The 21,553-nt window shown below is 33.9% G+C and overlaps 1 protein-coding gene across 1 annotated transcript; it reads right to left on the bottom strand.

Annotated features, from left to right (window-relative positions):
• Positions 1–3,518: 3,518 nt before the first annotated feature.
• On the bottom strand, positions 3,519–4,464 carry LOC120177043. The gene is made up of 2 exons (XM_039183304.1): positions 4,195–4,464; positions 3,519–4,097 (listed from the first exon to the last, which is right to left on the bottom strand). The coding sequence occupies exons 1-2, from the start codon at positions 4,462–4,464 to the stop codon at positions 3,519–3,521; spliced, it is 849 nt and encodes a 282-aa protein (XP_039039235.1).
• Positions 4,465–21,553: the final 17,089 nt, after the last annotated feature.

The following is a 21,553-nucleotide window of genomic DNA, read 5'->3' as shown; positions in this document are numbered from 1 at the left end:
CAACGTAAAATCCATTTCAACCATGTTTCAACAAACGCGTACGTTGTAACCTTAAATAGGTACCAAATACATAACATACCTTTCTCCTTGCCATTTGATCATTCTTGTAGCACATACATACTCAAAACATAACTTTAACATGTTTATACAAAACATATGGCATGACATCGTCATCATACCAAATAACAGTACAAAATATACATTTCAACATGTATCACAAAATAACATTGGTTTACAAAGTCACCATTCGAGAAGTTTTACAAAATCGATATAGCATGCCAATTGTACCCAAAATCATCATCCCTCCGTCACTAATGGTACCCAAGTCCAAACAATACTCGTATAAGCACTATGGATCATATAGCATGCCAATTGTACCTCAAAATCGATAAGCTAACCATGTGTACTTTCAATTTAACACATAACTTAACATAAACACATTTCATCTCACAGGCTTGAATTAAGTCTGAAGCAACTCTACGACATCATCATATACATATGAATATACATAACATGTTTCAATAACAAGCAAAAGCCCAAAACTTACCAATCTTACCAACATATCCATTTACAAAAGTGGCCATCCTTTGATGCTCTAGGTGAGCCAATAATGCACATAGAGATCACCTACAAGGTTATGACCTAAAATACATATTAGCACAAAAAATAGGGACTACACTCACCTTAACTGAAGTAGCACGGTTTAGCTCGATTATCCACCCCTGAGAACCTTAGCTTTTCCTCTTGGAGTGATGGCTTCCACCGTTCCTTCTTGCACTAGAAAGGTATAAACACACTTTATCAACATAAATTCATAAACATAAATGATCAAATTAAGCAAAATCCCTTGATTTTGCTATGAACCCTAACTTGAATCTCATTTAAGGTTTTGAATCAACTTACCTAAAACTTGAAATTGACACTACCAATGAAAATTATAGCATACAAATTCTAAATATGTAATCAATTTCTAAATCGGGTGAAAGAAAGGTCGTTAATTTTTAGAGAGACATTTTAGGGTTACAAGGCTTCTCACGGCAACAATGGAGTTATCTTAGGTTGAAAATGATGACATGCTCCTAAGACTTTCTATGTTTCTTGGCAACTGGGTTTGCTTAATTTGAAGCAAAATTAAAGAATTTCAAAGAAATCATACCATTTAGTCATCCACCTCTCCACCACTTGCAACTTATTATGTTCTAATTAATTACTAGCCATTTAATTTATTCTTTATTTTCACTTTGACACCTAAGGTTTACCAGTTTCACTAAATTTTTTAAATTCGTCACTTCTTCCATTTTAGTCACTAAATCTTTTTCACTGACTTTTCCAATTGATAGACGTCGAAAAATTCTATACCGATTTTCAGAGTATTACAAAAAATGTCAAAACAAAAGTGAAAACGATGATTAAAAGTTATATCGTGAGGTTACAATGCAAAAGTTAGTACTTAAGTGATAAGATATGTGTGGAATTGAAATTTCGACAAAACAATAGTTGATTCCTAAAAAAATGATTGATTCGAATATCTTTCTTTAGTCAATGTCGTGGTTGTAAAATAAAGTTGTAAGTTCTCCCTCAGTCATGTCTCAAATAGTAGACTGCAGAATGAAAGCAAAATATACATATCATGATGAAAATGAACAATTAATTTCTAAAATTTCGTGTGTGAACCAGTCAGTTGATCAAGTCATTGTGAAAGAAAAGTGTGTGTTTACTCACTAAATCGATGACCTAGTGTAAGCAAGTTTAGCAAAACCTATATGATAATCAAAGTGGTCCTCCATCCGGTTCCTATCAATCAAAAGTTCTCTACTGTACCTTTGAGGTCAATCGTTCTGATAGACACCTCTGCAAATTTTGTAAATCTGATGCTCCAGTGTGATCTTATCATTTTTTATGGTTGATTTCATTGATGATGTTTTTGTGTGTGTTCTAAAATTAGAGTGATTCGATAGAGCTCTTTAATATTTCGACAAGTGAGTGTCTTCTCAACTTTGATAATTTTCTTCCAATGATTTTTAAAATTATGTTACTTAGTCGATTTTCTATAGAGTTCAATGGCAGAACGAAATCTCGAAATTGTGTAACAGATTCTTGTAAGAGCCAGCATTGTGATAATCCATGTGTATGTCGAGAGAGAAGTTGTTCGGTCTGAGATTGTAATAATTTGAAATCTTAAAAACCAAGATTTATGAATTTTAGTTCCGTAAGTTTTATTCCATGAATGCTTCAGATGTATCATAAAATTCCTTTCGGTTCGAGTTTTCGGTCGATCAGATGTGTTCCGAGTTTAAAATCACCCCAACCGAGAGCCTCATTAAAAACCCCTCTAGGCCTAAATAGGGGAAAAGAGTACTCCAAGGTTGGGATACATACAACCGGTCCAAAAAATATAAATGGGCTCTCATTATGCCAAAACTAGGCAATAACCTTCATAAACATAACGTCCAAAACAACACCAGACAGTCAACACGAAAAGAAGCTGATAACAAAGAGCAACCAACATAACTTCATGCTACCAAACAACCCAGTAATCTTACTAGATAAAACCAGATAAGCAAAGCATATAGGCTTTAAACTAAGCAGGGCATATAGACACAGAGTCGAAGACTATCTTACCTACAAGCTTTAAACATTTCTTGTCTGTTTGTTCCAATCTTCGCGAGGTAATCTGTCATGTTGTTGCATATCCTAGGAGTATATACAAGTTGTACCTTCCATACAGTCACTAATCTTCGATCAATCTCTTCAAATAAAGCTCCCTACCTCCAAGGGCGAATGAGGGAGGAATGAACCTAGTTCAATGTTACTTTCGAATCAGATTCTATAATCAGCTTAGTCTCCCCAAACCAGGTAAACTCACTAAATATCTCGAAGGCAGTTTTGATAGCTAACAACTCGGCAAAAATCAGAATTAACACATGAGATGGGGGCAAAAAACATTACCACCACATACCCAGCTTCTGATCTTAACACACCCCACAACTTGCTGCATCCTTCGAAGCTGCCCCATCCACCTTAAACTTCATCTGACCCATGCAAGGAGGCTGCCAAATTACCTTCAATCTAATCTGAACGTCACTCGAATCAGCGAATGCCCCAGATCATTTCTACCACAGCTTCTCATCTAGGAAGTTAAATTCTTTCAATGCCTTCCACCAATCTAATGCTCTCATCTTTGCATAAAAGATGATTGATTTGTGTTTGATATAACATTCAGTTATATTAAATTATTATCCGATCGAAAGTGTTATTGAAGTGTAATTGGAAGTGTAGTCATCTTCAACTATAATACTTAAATTTCAATATCTATAAAGCTCATATCATTCCATTTATAGAAACGAAATCCTAAGCAGTTGGCACAATCCCACTTCTTATTTATCTCATGTTACAATCTGCAAGCGAAATTTATGATTCCGCATTAACATGTTTATTACACAGGTTTTCACACTGACAAGATTCATGTGAAATGGAGTGGGAGATCTCAAGCCTTTGGTAATTAATATAAAGCAAAGTTACTGGGAATAGACAAGAACATCGTCGTCACACTCCACAAATTCATAGTCCACAGTAAGATAACCTGCTTCATACCCTTTACCGTCAGTGTCAATCGGTTTAAAAGCTGTCTCGTAGTCCAACACCAAGGCTTCCACTTCTCCGCCGCATGTATCCATGATTCTCACTGTTACCGAATCTTTCGTGTCTGTGTTGGTTACCTTTAAGCACTTGCCACAGTTGTCTTCCGGGTTGGAAGTTTTATACTTTCCGCAGTACGCCGTCCAACCATATCTTTTGCGCCAATCCAAGGGTTTACCGCCATCCTTGATGGCGCACTCGGCATGGGAAGGATAGGTCCAATCATTCTCTATAGGATTGTAGTCTTTAGAATAATCAGCTCGGACATTAGACTCGCCAAGACCTGGTGGTGTAGGATCACAATCCACAAACTTATAGCTCACAATAAGGTGTCCTACATCTTGGCCTTGCCCATCACTGTCGAGCTGATCAAACACCGGCTTATCCAACTCTAGGCCATGTCCGGTTGGGCCAACGATTCTCACTGTTGTTTCATTGCCAGTCGCTCTATTTGTCACCTGCATCGGTAATGAAAACTTGATGAATATGCGCTTCTTTTTTCCTTTATTTTTCAATTGAAATCGGAGTAACTAAGATGTTGAAAGCGTTACTTACATGGATGCACTTGCCACAAGCTTCGTCAATTGAAAGACCGGCGAGATCACCGATGTTGGTCCAATTATATTTGCTGCGCCATTCGTAGGGCTTATCGGCATCATATATCTTGCAGTAAACATCGTTAGCTTTATTCATGTCCCAGTCGTACTCCTTGGCAAAGAAGTCGACCCAATGAGCAGACACATTTTGAACGCTTTGTGCTGTGCCATAACCAACCAGACAAGCTAACACCAAAAGACTACTTAAGCTCATTACTGATCTCTCCATTTCTAGTTTTCCTATGAATCAGATTGTTTTGTCTTGAAATCATTTCCAGGGTGCCCAAATTTATAGGCTAATTGAGGTTTCCCTTATTTGACTTGAGAACTGAGATTAAAAAGAGGTGCGTGAAATGTATGCAACCTGTCAATTCAATATTTTCATATCATCTATTTTAATTATTAATGTATATACATCCGCATGTGATTTTAATGTTTTTCTTGTTTCTTATTTTACTAGTTCTTGTACACAACAACTAGCTATGCAATAGAGAAGCGGAGACCAGAACTGCTACTCACAATTTAAAGGTTTTGAATGCCATTTTTGCGGTGTTGAAAAACGACAACTTAATTTCAATAACAATCTATACAATAACGAATAAAAATGATTTTCTCAAATCCAAAAGATTTATAGTACAATTTTTGTCTCTGGAATAAAATAAATTAAGTATATTTAATAAATTTTACTTTTCTTCGTATTAAAGAAGTAGGGAACGTTAAAATGTGACACATAAAATTTGTATGAAAGAAAAAAAATCATCTTGATTGTTGGTGAATTTCAACGTATCTAATTTGGCTATTGAGCTACAGTTACTAATTGAGGGTCCCGAGCAAAAGAAAAAAATGTTGAGGTCGAGGGAGAAATAGATAAGATTATTGGGTCAACAATGATGAATTGAATTGTTTTTTTTACAAAAGTTTAGGTCAGGAGTGAGGGTCCTGAGCAGAAGATCAAAATGTTGAGGTCGAGAGAGAAATAGATAAGATTATTGGGTCAACATTGATGAATTGAAGAGTGTTTTTTCTTGTTACAAAAAATTTAAGTCGGGAGTGATTCTCCCAGTCCAGAGCCAGTACATACCTAAATCCAATTAGGATTTATGTAGGTAGCGAGAGTGACGGTGGTAGGATTCGAACAATTGAAGAGTGTTAGAGAATAAGATTAAGTTAACTATAATTAGTTAATTATCAAGTTATTAATTCAGTTGGATAATATTGAATGATTGTTGAAATTGAATCTTTGAGTATAAAACCCCACTAATACAGTGGGTTAAAGAGCTAAGCTTTTGTAATATTGTTTGATTGAAAAATACAAGTTTAATAAATTATTTCCTTTCTATTTCCATTTTAGTAAATCCCTAAATACATAGCAGCTAAATACATAGCAGCCGTCCATCACTTCTACAATAGATATTAGTCATCGGCCGTTTATCAACTCCGGTCATCTTGTTACCTTTTTCACACTCTCTTCTTATTTTATAGGATCAAATCTGCCTTCCTAATTCCTAGAAAGATCATGATAACTTTTGTTATTACTATTATTTTGAATTTGTTCTAATTGCTTCAAATCATATCATTTCCTTCTATTTACTTCGTATTTATAGTCAAAATTTCCCGCAAGTTTCTTCTTAGAGACCGTATATAATAGTTACATTCACATGTGATTTTCATGCTTCTCTTTTTCTTTTTCGATAAGATAAGGCAGGCAATCCCAGTTCCTACTTTCTACAAGCATCAAAATAACTTGGATTATTACCACACCAGTGTAATTATTTATTTCGGATAACCTTTTTTATATGAAAAAAAGGCTTAACACAAAAATAAGTGTCCAAACAATGCCTCGAAATACGTTTTAGTGCCTAAAGAATTTTTCACTCAAAATAAGTGTCTAAAGTTTTTTCCGTTACCATTTTAAGTGCGTAAACATTAACCGCCGTTAAAAATTTATGTTAAGTGAAACATGTCAAGTTCTGATAATTTTGAAATTTTTATTTACAATAAAAAATAAAAAAACATTTTAAGAAAAAAAACTTAATTTTTTTCAAATCTTAAAAAAGTTCAAAACTTTTAAAATTTTAATTTTACTCCCGTTGTCACCGCCGGCCGCCACTAATGCAGTTAATTGGATGAATACCCTACGACATGTGATTGGCCAACCACCCACCACTAAAACCCTCATACTTTCGCAACAGATCGAAAACCTAAAAATGGTGTAAATGAAAGGTTGTTTTAGGGTTTTGAAGGATTTATGTCTAGGAATTTATAGATTTAGGGGGATTATCATAACGTGACACGTGTCACTTAACGTAAATTTATAACATTATTAACGCTCGGGCACCTAAAATGGTAACGGAAAAAACGTTATGCACCTATTTTAGCAAAAAATTATTTAGGCACTAAAACGTTTTTCGAGACTTAATTTAGTCACTTATTTTTATATTTGTCGAAATGATTTTTTCTTGATTTTTTTTAAAAAAAAATACATTTTTAAATTATCTTTTGATTAATTTTTAATTAAAAAGTAATGTGATTTTAAAAAATCTCTCGCTTCGAAAAATTTGAGATTCCCTTTAAATAAAATAAAATACGGTTTGAGGAGTCGCTACCAATCTTTGATTAGGGTGTGATTGAGCACCCAAAAACATATTTGTTATTTTAATAAAAATATTGATTTTAATTAAAACAACAAATTTACGGTATGCATACAAGAAAATTGAGTTCGGGAGTAGGTTACGTATGGGGAAGAATTAGCACCCCACATCGCCCAAAATCGGTACCTAGTCGATTAATTAATTGTATTTGCGATGAAAATTACAAGTTTGAATATAATTTAGTTTAAGACCCTGTTGAGTTAATTAATCGACGAAATCGACCAAGAGAGGGGTGAATTGGCAATAAAAATTTTGGTGGATGCTTTTGCAGAAAATGAAAAATATTTGCACAACGATTTAGAGTGGTTCGACTTTTTCAACCAAAGTCTACGTTCACTACCTTAGCTATTCATACTAAGGATTTTCCACAAATTCACTAATTTGTCTTTCTTTTGAGGACAAAGACACAACCTCACAACTCCCTCAAGAATATACCCCAATTCTTGAGAACACTCTTTCTCAAAGAGAAAATTACAAATTTGCAAACTTAATGAAAAACCTCACAAGGCAAAGTGTTTGCACAATTATAGAACAAAGAAAAGAACACTCAAGAATAATACAATTGAGCACAACAAGTGTTCTTGAAAGCTAAATGAATATTGAAGGAAAAATGGGCTTGAATTGCTCAAACTTGATGTTTAAAGCTTTCTCTTTGATTCTCTCTTAATTGTTGTTGATCAATGGCTTCAAAACTTGTATAAATACTTCTTGAGATGATTCTAACCGTTGGGAACCATTTGGGTGAAGTTGGAGCCATTGTAGTGTGAAAATCAATTAATAAAACAGCTTGGAGTGTGGGGGGTATCGGTAACCCTTCATCCTTCCGTGTAAAATTTAAATATTTCGACCATTATATACAGGGGGTATCGGTACCTATTGGGGTATCGATACCTACTGGGGGTATCGATACCCTCCGAGTAATCTGTTATTTCTCGGAGCCAAAAACTTGCATGGGGGTATCGATACCCTCCGAGCACACTGTTATTTTTTGTTGTCAAAATTAGCATAGGGGTATCGGTACCTCCTGTGGGGGGATATCAGTACCTCCCTAACTAAAAATTATTTTTGGCTTGAATAAGGTTCGAAATACTTTGTAAAAATAGTTTCAAAAATATTTTAAGATTGAAACTTAATTTTACACTTGAGTAAGGATTGAAATTGATATTTGAAAAACTTGGAGTAATATTTTGATATTCGAATAGTTTAATCGAATATATAATTGAAAATGATTATAAAATCTTAAAATCAAATAACATTTAATTTGCTATATAGAAACATCAAAATATTTTCAACAATCTCCCCCTTTTTGATATAACAAAACATTTTAGTAATTTTAAGATTTTCTAATTGAAAATCATTTTTGAAATCAAGTTTTGAAAAATTACTCCCCCTTACTCTAACATTACTCCCTCTTACTCTAACACTTCTCCCTCTTACTCTAACACTTCTCCCCCTTTTTATTAAATCAAAAAGAAGACTCTAAAAATTTTAAAACAAGTTTTTGCCAATTGATTTCAATTAGATAAAGCTTAAGCTGCTAAGATCAAAATCAAGAGAAATATTAGACATTAGTTCCATAATTCAATATTCATAAATAATGTGCAATGAAAATTGGTCATATTCTAATATGATGTAAATGCTGCAACAATTAATTAAACCAAACAAACAAACCCAAGTATATATATATATATATATATATATATAAATAAACATTCAAGTTCAAACATCCAAGCATTCAAAATGCATAACAAATACAAAAGCATCAAAATGTTTAACAATGAGTTCTAAATTCAATCCAAGAAAACTATACCTCAGATTTTGTATGATTGAAATAAATTTGAAAACCTACAGTAAAGATCTTGTCTACAACTAGGTTCGTTAAAGCACGAATAGTCATAACCGGTTCGTTTGGATTTGGATTTTGAGGTGGAATATGGTGTGGGTTTGAAGGTCGGTTTGAATGACTAGTAGACGACCTAGGGCGTTTTTGAGACATGACTTAAAAAATTGGAAGAATAACCTACAATTTTTAAAAACACATGTATGCAATATAATCAATTCCCAAAACTCAAATGAGTCCTCAATATTTCAAGGTTCTCTAAATAATATTCTATTGAAAAATTTTGAAAACCATTTTGAAAAAGAAGTTTGAAAATCATTATAAAGTTTTCAAAACAACATAATTAAATCAAAAACAACATTTTTTTATTTCAAAAATTAAAATCAATTTTGAAAATTTTTGTGCTTTTGATGAAATTAGTTGGATATTTTTGTTCTAAACTAAAATCTAACTAATGCCCAATGTTAATTTCATTCTAGAACTAATTCAAACTAGTTCTATGTTCAAAATCAATAAAATAGTGTTTTTAGAAAAAATACCTTGAAAATTTTCGGAATGAGTGAGAATGTGTCGTTGATTGCACGATATTAATGATGCTAGCAGGTTTATGAGTTGAAAACTGAGTGAATTCTGACTTGAAATCGTTGTTTTTATGCAATGAAGAGATTAGGGGTTGTAGAGTGTTTAGAGGTTTTAAAAAGAATAAGAGATTTTAGGGATTTAATACCCAAAACCCGACAAGGGGTATCGATACCATCAGGGGTATCGATACTCATTCAAAGGGGTATCGATACCTATTTAAGGGGTATCGATACCTATTCAAAGGGGGGTATCGATACCTATATCAGGGGTATCGATACTCTATGCACATAAATGTCAAAAATCTGTATTAAAACACTCAAAATGTTAAATTAATCAATCCTAGTGGTATTAGCAACTCATATTTTGAAAATAAACTATGTTCAATTAATCAAATCTATCATTAAATTTTATTTGAACATAATATTAATTTTCGCTAAAGAATCATAAACTCCCCCTAACTAATATCAAAGAATGCATTCAGAAATGTTATTTTATAAGCATTTTTCATCTTTTAATAAAAAAATGCTAAAAATATTTTAAACACTAAGTGAAGATAGGTCAGTTAAACCTAATTCTCTCCTAAGTGTCCAAAATATTTCCTTATCTAAAGGTTTTGTAAAAATATCTGCTAATTGGTGCAAAGTATCAACAAATTCTAGAACTACATCTTCCTTAGCGACATGATCTCTAATGAAATGATGTCTAATTTCAATGAGCTTAGTTCTAGAGTATTAGATGAGATTTTTAGTGAGACAAATAATACTAGTATTGTCATACTCGATAGGTATGGTACCTACTTCAATTCCATAATCAAAAGGTTGTTGTTTCATCCATAAAACTTGTGCACAACAACTACCGGCTGAAATGTATTCCGCTTCAGTGGTAGATAATGCAACACAATTTTGTTTCTTTGAAAACCAAGAAATCATCATATTTCCAAGGAATTGACAAGTACCGGAGGTGCTTTTCCTATCTATTTTACATCCTCCATAATCCGCATTTGAGAAGGCATGCAAGCTAAAGCTAGAGTCTCTAGGATACCAAAGTCCTAAACTAGGAGTGTCCTTAAGGTATCTAAAGATCCTCTTAACGGCTAGTAAATGTGATTCCTTAGGGCATGATTGAAATCTAGCACATAAGCAAACACTAAACATAATGTCTGGTCTACTTGCGGTTAGATAAAGCAATGAACCAATCATGGATCTATATAATTTAACATCCACAAATTTACCTTCTTCATCTATGTCAAGCTTTGTAGAAGAGCTCATTGGAGTGGCATGAGGTTTCCCATTTCCAATTCAAATTTCTGGAGCATATCCTTGACATACTTAGCTTGGTTGATGAAGATATCATCCTTTATTTGCTTGATTTGGAGTCCCAAGAAATATGAGAGCTCCCCCATCATGCTCATCTCGAATTCACCTTGCATTAGCTTAGAAAAATCTTGGCAAAGAGCATCATTAGTAGAACCAAATATTATATCATCAACATAAATTTGTACTACTAATAAATCTTTACCTTTGTGCTTTAAAAACAATGTAGTGTCAACCTTTCCTTTTGAAAAACCTTTTTCAATTAAAAAAAATTGACAATCTTTCATACCAAGCTCTAGGAGCTTGTTTTAAACCATAAAGTGCTTTTGTCAATTTAAAAACATGATCCAAAAATTTTGAATCTTCAAAACCTGGAGGTTGTTCTTCATACACTTCTTCTTTATAAAACCATTAAAAAAATGCACTTTTAACATCCATTTGATATAATTTAAATTCATTGAAACATGCAAATGCTAATAACATTCTAATTGATTCCATCCTAGCTATGGGAGCATATGTTTCATCAAAATCTATGCCTTCTTCTTGAGTATACCCTTGAGCAACAAGTCTAGCCTTGTTCCTTACTATATTACCACTCTCATTGAGCTTATTCCTAAATACCCATCTAGTACCTACAGTAGATTTATTAATAGGCCTTTCAACTAATGTCCACACTTTACTTCTCTCAAATTGATTTAATTCTTCTTGCATAGCCATAATCCAATGAACATCTTTTAATGCTTCTTTGATATTCTTAGGCTCTATGCATGAAATAAATGTAAACAAATTACAAATATTTCTAAAAGAAGATCGAGTTTTTACACCTTTGGATGGATCACCTATAATCTTATCATCCTTGACATAGTTGTACTATCTTGGGAATAATACTTCCCTTTATTCAATGGTTGGATTCTCGAGGGGATAATGAGTTTCCTCATCTTTCGTTTCTTCCTTTGATGATGGTTCATCAACGTCATGTCCTACGTCATTTGCTTGTATAATACCTACATCATCAGCAACACAAGAATCCTTCCTCAAAAGGGGATTATCATCGAAAACAACATGTATAGACTCTTCTATTACTAAATTTATTTTATTAAATACTCGATAAGCCTTAGAATTTAAGGAATAACCTAGAAAAATTCCTTCATCACTTTTATCATCAAATTTGCCAAGCTTGTCTTTACCTTTGTTTAAATCAAAACATTTACATCCAAAAGGATGAAAATAGCTAATGTTAGGCTTTTTATTTTTGAAAGTTTCATATGGAGTTTTCTTTAAAATTGGCCTAATCATTACTCGATTTATAATATAACAAGCGATATTTGTGGCTTTCGCCCAAAATTATTTTGGCAAATTATTTTCACAAAGCATAGTTCTAGCCATTTCTTCTAAAGTTCGATTTTTCCTCTTAACAACTCCATTTTGTAGAGGGGCTCTAGGTGCTGAAAAATTGTGACTAAAACCATTAGAATTACAAAACTCAGTTAATCCAATATTTTCAAATTCAGTATCATGATCACTCCTAACACTAGTGATGGAGTAACCTTTTTCGTTTTGGATTACTTTTGAAAATATGATGAAATTTTCTAATGCTTCATCTTTAGTACTTAATAATAGAACCCAAGTATATCTAGAATAGTCATCTACCAAGACAAAAGCATATTGTTTTCCACCCAAGCTAGTAGTTCTAGTTGGCACAAAAAGATCTATATGGATCAATTGTATCACTCTACTAGTTGATACATCATTAATGGACTTAAAGGAAGCTCTTATTTGTTTTCCATTAGCACAAGCATCACAGATTTTATCTTTATCAAATTTTAGCTTTGGCAACCCTCTTACTGAGTCTCATTGAATTAGTCATTGCAAAACACTCATACTAGTATGCCCTAGTCTCTTATGCCATAACCAACAATCATGCTCATCCTTGGCAACTAGACATAAATTAGTCATATCAATAGAATCTAAATGTACCATGTAAATGTTTCTTATTCTATGACCAATAAGCATAATCCGATTAGATACAATGTCGATTACTTTACAACCATTAATTTTAAATATGACATTGAATCCTTTATCGCATAATTGACTAATACTCAATAGATTATGATTTAATACATTCACATATTACACATTTTTAATTTGTTGGAAGAGGTATTACCTATATATAACCTTCTGAATTATCACCAACGGTTATCACTACTCTATTTTTAGCGTTTAGCTCGATAAACCGGCTCTTGTCTCCGGTCATGTGTCTTGAGCATCCACTATCAAGATACCATGAGTTTGGATTTGTTTCCCGTGCCTTGTAGCAATGCTCCTTTCCCTACAAACATATATTAATTTCTAATTTTTGATACTCAAATTCTTTTGGGTCCATATTCATTAGTACTTAAAATACTAGTCGCCTTAGGTATCCATTGATGTAGGATATTCTTATCTTTAGTAGTAATGAGTTCTTTAGGAACTCATATACTCCTAATGATTTTACCATTTAAGGTTCATTGAGGACCTCTATGATTGTAGTTTTTAAAACCTTTTCTAACAAAGTTGGATTTTGAACTTTCACCATTTTCAAACCGTTTAGTTCCAACTTTATTAAAAGAAGTTTTAAGATCATCAATTTCTTTTTGATGATCACCGTGAACTTTTGAAAGTAAGTTATGCAAATAAGTATTTTTCTTTTCAAAATCATCAATTTTGATTTGCAATTCTTTAATCTTACTTTCAAACTCATTGTTGGTCTTGGACATAAGACTATTTTCATTTTTCAGTTTTGAAATATCATTTTTGTATTTTGAAAATGAAGTCTTATAATCCGAAGCCAACCCATTATAATCTTCTAATAACTCATCACAAGATAATTCATCTGAATCGAATGAGTTAGAGGTTACCTGACAGTTTTCCCCTATGGCCATCAAGCACAAGTTTGCCACTTCTTGTTCCTCTTCATTGGAACCTTCTTCATCGCTCCATGTAGCAACATGAGCCTTGTGCTTTTTCTTTGATTGTCCCTTTTTCTTCAATTGTGGGCAATCGTATTTGACATGACCTGGTTTCTTGCATTCGTAGAAAATGATCGGGTTTTCTCATTCGATTCAGTTTTGAAGCCTTTATTTCGTTTGGATTTTCTTCCTCGGTCGGGCCTCATCAATTTTCTGAACCGTTTGGCAAATAATGCCATTTCCTCGTCATCTTCATCCAAATCACTCTCATCTCTTGTAGATTTGAGAGCAACTCCCACATTTTTCTTCTTCTCCGTCTCCTTCTTTGGCTCACCAATCTTCTCGAGGTCTACCTCATCTTCAAGCATCATTTCATGAGTGAGGAGTGAACCAATTAACTCTTCGAGAGTTAAAGACTTTAAGTTTTTAGCCTCGATGATTGTCGTTTTCTTTGATTGCCAAGATTTTGGAAGAGAGTAAACTAACTTCCTTACAAGCATCACGTGTGGAATGATCTCTCCATATGATTTGGAAAATCGATCCGTCATAGCTTTGATATAGGAGACTAATTTTAGATTATTTTACCTCGTCGGTGCCTTCATGAGTGACTTGTAGATTATCCCATATTTCCTTGGCAGTTGTACAAGATGAAACTCTTCCATATTCATCTGGTCCAAGAGCACAAAAAATAATATGAATGGCTTTGGAGTTGAGCTGGAACATTCTCGTCTCTCCTTCACTCCACGTTCTTAAATGAGTGGAAGGTATGATATATCCATCTTCTATGATATTCCATGCTCTTATGTCAGCTGCTTGAATGAAGTACCTCATTCTATTCTTCCAATAGGCATAATTAGCTCTATTGAAGAAATGAGGCTTATTGACGGGCATTGAATCAAGAGCAATGTCAGAGTTTGATGTGTAGGCCATTGATGACATGAATATCGATGTAACTCTTTCTGGATCTACTCAAGAGGCGATTAAACATTCAAATAAGTCAAGCTTTGATACTAATTGTTGAGTTAATCAATCGACGGAATCAGCAAAGAGGGGGTGAATTGGTAATAAATATTTTGATGGATGTTTTTGCAGAAAATGAAAAATATTTGCACAGCGATTTAGAGTGGTTCGAATTTGTCAACCAAAGTCTACGTCCACTACCTTAGCTATCAACACTAAGGATTTTCCACAAATTCACTAATTTTTCTTTCTTTTGAGGACAAAGAGATAACCTTACAACTCCCTTAATAATATACCCCAATTCTTGAGAACACTCTTTTTTCACAAAGAGAAAATTACAAATTTGCAAACTTAATGAAAAACATCACAAGGCAAAGTGTTTGCACAATTCTAGAACAAAGAAAAGAAAACTCAAGAATAATACAATTGAGCACAACAAGTGTTATTGAAAGCTAAATGAATATTGAAGGAAAAATGGGCTTGAATTGCTTAAACTTGATGTTTAAAGCTTTCTCTTTGATTCTTTCTTAATTGTTGTTGATCAATGGCTTCAGAACATGTATAAATACTCCTTGAGATGATTCTAACCGTTGGGAACCATTTAGGTGAAGTTGGAGCCGTTGTAGTGTGAAAATCAATTAATAAAACAGCTTGGAACGTGGGGGGGTATCGGTACTCCTTCATAGGGTATCGGTACCTTCTGTTTAAAATTCAAATATTTCGACCGTTATATACAGGGGGTATCGGTACCAACTGGGGGTATCAGTACCCTCTGAGTAATATGTTATTTCTCATAGCCAAAAAATTGCATGGGGGTATCGGTACCCTATGTGGGGTATCGGTACCCTTCGAGCACACTGTTATTTTTTGTTGTCAAAATTAGCCTAGGGGTATCGGTACCTCCTGTGGGGGGTATCGGTACCTCCCTAACTAAAAATTATTTTTGGCTTTAATAAGGCTCGAAATACTTTGTAAAAATTGTTTTAAAAATATTTTAAGATTAAAACTTAATTTTACACTTGAGTAAGGATTGAAATTGATATTTGAAAAACTTGGAGTAATATTTTGATATTTGAATAGTTTAATTGATTATATAATTGAAAATGATTATAAAATCTTAAAATCCAATAACATTTAATTTGTTATATCGAAACATCAAAATGTTTTCAACAGACCGCATAAACAATACTCTATGAATTTAGAACGAAACTTAATAATATTTAATTATTTCCTATAGAGAAGAAACTACCACTCATACCTTGAGACAATCAATTCTTACTCCAATCGAAATAAAAAAAATTTAATATTTCCATTGGAAAATTCATTGTTGAATCAAAATGCATGAACAATGGTAAAATAAATCAATTTAAATTAGAAATTGCCAATCCTTTTAAAAAAAATAAGGATATTCGATTATTTAAAGACGCCGAGATCGGACCTTAGATAAGTTCTAATGATCTTTTCTCGACGAATTTAAATAGACGAACCTTTCTTTTTCTTTAGTTCTCAAATTTTAGGTGAGGTCAAATTTTAGGGGTTTCACTTTTGGGATCTACTTTCATTTTAAAATCATCAGAAGTGACTTCCTTATAAGTTAAGACTGTCTTCTCACAAAGATTTTAAAATGAAAGGGTATTACCCTTAATCTAATTATTTGATATGATAAAGTAATGCTCATGGGTATATCATGAATATCATGTGGAGATGGCATCCTATGACTAAAAAATATCAACACATATGAAGGAAAATTACGACCATGTAGAATAAAACACCCACGTAATGATAAAACATTTATGCTTAGCAAGATGTTATAAGCTTACATGCATGCCATAATATATAATATATTGAGCACACAAGTCTTTAAACGAATAAACAAATGGTTAACCTCCAGTAAACAATCGTTCAGTCATGCAAGAAATAAAATGCGACATAAATAAATACATAAACATGCATGAAAAAAAAGGAAATAGAATAATGACTAAAATGAAAGGATAGGCAAGTCTAAAGTTGAACCCATAAACTAAGCAAATATCAAGCCATAAAGAACAAATAATCGTATTTAAGATACTAAAATCAAAATAGACCCGTAGACATGTGTGGCACTAGAATAACATTTTTGAAAATAGCATGTCAAATGTACAAACAAATGGAAATTTAAAATGACTAAACCAAGGAACTAAAATATGAAACATTAAAATTACGAGCAATATGTGAAAGGGAACATAAATTTAAATGAACTGTTACATGGGACTAAAACATAATGCGTACAAGGTTCAGGGTCAAGTGTGGAAATCTCGAAATATAGGTTAGGAGACCAAAATGAAACGTAAAAAAAAGAGAGGAAAAATTAAAAAGAACCAAGCTTCATTCAAAGTCTATAACAGAAATATTACAAGTAAGGAATGACTTATCATATAAATAACCCAAAAGCTACAAACATGGCATAAACCCTAAGCTAAAACGACATAGGTTTAAAGGTTTAAGAAAACCTAAATTAGTTAGAATTCAAACTTCGCTTCCCCTACCACGTCCCAGCTCTCCATCTCACTTTCTGTTTTCTTGTATTTTCTTTCTTTCACTCTTTCTTTCTCCAAGCCAGCCATTATGGTCGAGGGCTCCGGCGAGGAGCCCTAGTGCTCTTAAAAAAAACTCTCTATAAAAACCCTACTCAAATAGGATCATAAGGCTCCATTCTAAACCCCTAATCATAGAAAAATAAAGGGGGACTTAAGGGCTACCTTCAACCGACGAGAGGCTCTTCTTGCTCCAGCGAAATAATGATGGAGCGTTTGAACAGGGTAAGTTTTTTATTTCTCCTCTTTTTCTTTTTTTTTTTTTGGTTTTGAAATCTTTCTAACAAAAGGAACAAATATGCTCTCTTTTTTTACGTTGAAAACGCTCTGCTTTCTGTTATTGGATCGTTAATCAAAAGAAATAGGAATGGTGTGTTGCTTGTAAGAAATGGGGAATCGAATAAAAAATGGGGAGACCCCTGCTTACTACTGCTTTCGAATGGAGAGGGTAAGAACCCTTTTATAAACTGATTTTCGAGAGAATCCCCCTCCTCCCCCTCTTACAATAGGTTTATCTCTAGTTTTATAACCTGAATTACGACAATAAAAATAATAAGAAAATCCGGCAAAATTTTCGAGATAATGTTTTCGAATTTTTTATTTAACGATATAACGTACTCCCAAGATTAATTGCTCAAATAGGGTGAATTGGCCGTAGGTCGCCATGCCTTCCGGGCGACCTACGGCATGGCAGCTTCCCAGTATAGGTCGCCATGCACTCCGGGCGACCTTGTAGGTCGCCATGCATTCCTGGCGACCTTGTAGGTCGCCATGCACTCCTCCTGCTCCTCGCGTGATTCCTCTTGCCCTCGGATGCCCTCGCATAGCTCGCTCGAATGGCCTCGGTCGGATGCCCTTGATCGGATGCCTTCGGATGCCCAACGTGTTGGAATGTGCATTACACATGCAATCTCTCTCATAGCTCGCCGGGAAGACATGGCAACCTAATAGGTCGCCCGGATGGCATGGCGACCTACGACCAACACTGTAGATTTCACCCTATTTGAGTAATTAATCTGAGGAGTGCATTATCTCGTGAATTAATTTATTCGAGAACGTTATCTCGAGAGTTTAGCCAAGAAAATCCTATCTAATTTTTTCTGTCTTTTTGTGTTGTATCTTGGTTGCTGAGGTCTTCATTGGCTCTGCCAGGAATTATCGGGCGTTTAGCTTACCGTGGTTGAGGGACCAGGGGGACCAGTGCTGAGCGTCTCCCGTGGCCATGGGACCATTGTTGCTGCTGATGTGGTGGCTGTCATGGAGGGTCTCTTGCTGTCAAGTGAAGGACCACCGGTTCTTGCTGGAATGACCATTGATGGGCTTGATCTAGGCTTGTGATGCCTTTCGTCCATTTTGTTTTGTGGATATGAAAATCCCCTGCCAGTACCTTCTGTCATAGAAGAGGGGTATAACAAATCGCACAATGAGAAAGAGACCACCTCACAGGCACGAGTAGAGCTTAGCCTTGAACGAGGAATCACATGTTACTGCTGGAGGGGTCACTGATTTGGGAATACCTGCAGTGTTGAAACGTTTATATCTCGTGGAATGGACAGCTGATAGATTTGCTGGTTTCTCGTTTGCTACACGCACAAATTTAGAGGCGTCTGGATTGCTGTTTCGGTTTCCATGGTCGGGTCGTTTGATTGCGTAATAGGCTTGGAACGTTGGGTTTTGTAATTTGCTATTCCTTTGGGCTTCTTTTAGGCAGTCTTCGTAATTTGGGCCTGTAAAGCGATGAATCATATAAGCATTTAAATAATATATATATAACACGCACAACTTGGTAATAATAACTAATAATTAATTCTTATATAACTAGTAATAAATATAAATATATATATATATATATATATATATATATATATATATATATATATATATATATATATATATATAAACTCGAATAAAAACTCGAATGAAATCTCTGGACAAAATAAGCATCTACAGCTGTCATTCTTTGCTCATTTTCTGGCAACGAGAATATAGCAAAGATTAAAGAATGGTCGTATTTGTCTGGTTATGAGGAATTCGAAGGGTTAATCTGCTCCACTGTAACTTCAGGGTAGGTATGATTTGATCTGTTCTACTTTTTTGGGTAGTCAAATCTCAAAATGTTTTTGATTCATTCGCTGCTATGAGGGAAGATTGAATCAAACATGATTTACTTCGCTGCTCTTTAGGAAAACCAAATTTGAATGAAGAAGAAGAATCTGCTCCGCTACTCTTTAGGGGAGACCAGATCTTTTAAAGAAACTTGATTCACTTCACCACTCTTTGGGAGGAACTGAATCGAGATGAATTTGTTTCTCTTATCTTAACAAAGATCGAACCTGAAAATCAAGCATTACCAATCATTTGTGTATGTTTGAAAATTTGAAAACATTATACCCGAAGATTTAGAATCTTTGAAAATCAATATCTCTTGTGGGAACTTGTCTTGCAGCCACTAGATTTGGGAATCTTCCTTGGCTCGAGTGTCATTTGAACATTTCTTTTTTTTTTGGGATTTTGAATTGGTTACTCCTAACTTGAGGCTTCAGTATCTTCAACCTTCATCTTTCTTTGGGAAACCTGTAGATACTTAATTACATATGTCATCATGTATTTATGAAATTTATGATCATGTTTATGCCTAAAATGTGTGCACTAATGCAATTTTAGTGTATTTCGTTTTTGAATAAGAGGCCTCTTTCGTTGGCCATCTTGTGACTTGGCTCAATCTGTAGATGTTATTCCCTTCAATGAATTTATCAACTTATTTGTATTCGAAATCTTCTCTATTGACTTACCTCGATCTCTCATGTGCTGGTCCTACGAAAGACACATATGCCAGTAATTAGCACATCTGAAGGTTTATTTTTATTTATTCTTTCCTCCTTCTAATTTTTTCTATATTTTTCTTTCTATTTTTTTCTATTTTTCTCTTCTTTTCTCTTTTTTTTTAAATGAGAAATTTTGAAAATCGATTTCTCATTTTCTTACAAATACCATATGAAAGCATCTTTCCCAAAAGTCTTATAGATGGCCAGAATGACTTATCATCTTGCTTGAAAGACTGACAGATGATCCGAATGATTTAATCATCATGCTCAAAAGACTTACTGATGGCCCGAAGGATTTAACAATTTTAGAAATAGTTTAATAGCTAAGAAACTTTGGAAATTGCTTTCTTACTTTTCAAAAATTTCATTTTCTTAAAACACTAAATGAGAAACTTTGGAAATCGCTTTCTCATTTTTAAAAAAAGTCATGTGAAAACATTATGCCTGAAGGTCTTATAGATGTCTCGAAGGACTTATCATCTTGCTTGAAAGACTGACAAATGACCTGAAGGATTTAATCATCATGCTTGAAAGACTTACTGATGACCCGAATGATTTACTGAGTAAGAAACTTTGGAAATCGTTTTCTTACTTTTCGAAAATTTCATTTTCAGAAAAGATTAAATGGGAAACTTTGAAAATGACTTTCCAAATTTTCAAATTCATGTAAAAACATCCTACCCGAAGGTCATACAAATAGGCCAAAAGACTTATCATCTTGCTCGAAATACTTTCAGATGACGTGAATGATTTAATCATCATGCTCAAAAGACTTACTGATTGCCCGAATGACTTACTGAGTAAGAAACTTTGGAAATTATTTTCTTAATTTTCGAAAATTTCATTTTCAGAAAAGATTATACAGGAAACTTTGAAAATCGCTTTCCTATTTTTCAAATTCATGTGAAAACATCCTACTCGAAGGTCTTACGGATTGCCCGAAGGACTTATCATCTTGCTCGAAAGACTTACAGTTGACCTGAAGGAATTAATCATCATGCTCGAAAGACTTATTGATGGCTAGAAGGACTTACCAATTTTCGAAATAGTTTATTGGGTAATAAACTTTGGAAATTATTTTCACACTTTTCAAATATTTCACTTTCTAAAAATACTAAATGAGAAATTTTAAAAACCGTTTTCTCAGGTTTTGAAAATCATGTGAAAACATCCTGCCTGAAGGTCTTATAGATGGCTCGAAGGACTTATAATATTGCTCGAAAGCCTGACATATGACCTAGAGGATTTAATCAACATTCTCGAAAGACTTACTGATGGCCCGAATGACTACCGATTTTGGAAATAGTTCTGGGTAAAAAAACTTTGGAAATCGCTTTCTTACTTTTCAAAAATTTCATTTTTTGAAAACACTAAATGAGAAACTTTGAAAATCGTTTTCTCATTTTTTTAAAATCATGTGAACACATCATGCCCGAAGGTCTTTTAGATGGCCCGAATGACTTATCATCTTGATTGAAAGGCTTACAGATGACCCGAAAGATTTAATCATCATGCTCGAAAGACTTACTGATGCCAAAACGATGTCACACCGATTGGGGTATATAACCCCAAAAACCGGTCTAAAATGGCCTTAGACATTCATTTATCATTTTTGTCTCTTTAAAA

This window comes from Hibiscus syriacus, unplaced genomic scaffold, assembly GCF_006381635.1.
Source record: "Hibiscus syriacus cultivar Baekdansim isolate YM2019G1 unplaced genomic scaffold, ASM638163v2 tig00003435_pilon, whole genome shotgun sequence".
NCBI classification, from domain to species: Eukaryota; Viridiplantae; Streptophyta; class Magnoliopsida; order Malvales; family Malvaceae; genus Hibiscus; species Hibiscus syriacus.
The sequence above is the reverse complement of the archived record's forward strand: the minus strand, read 5'-3'. Positions and strand labels throughout refer to the sequence as shown.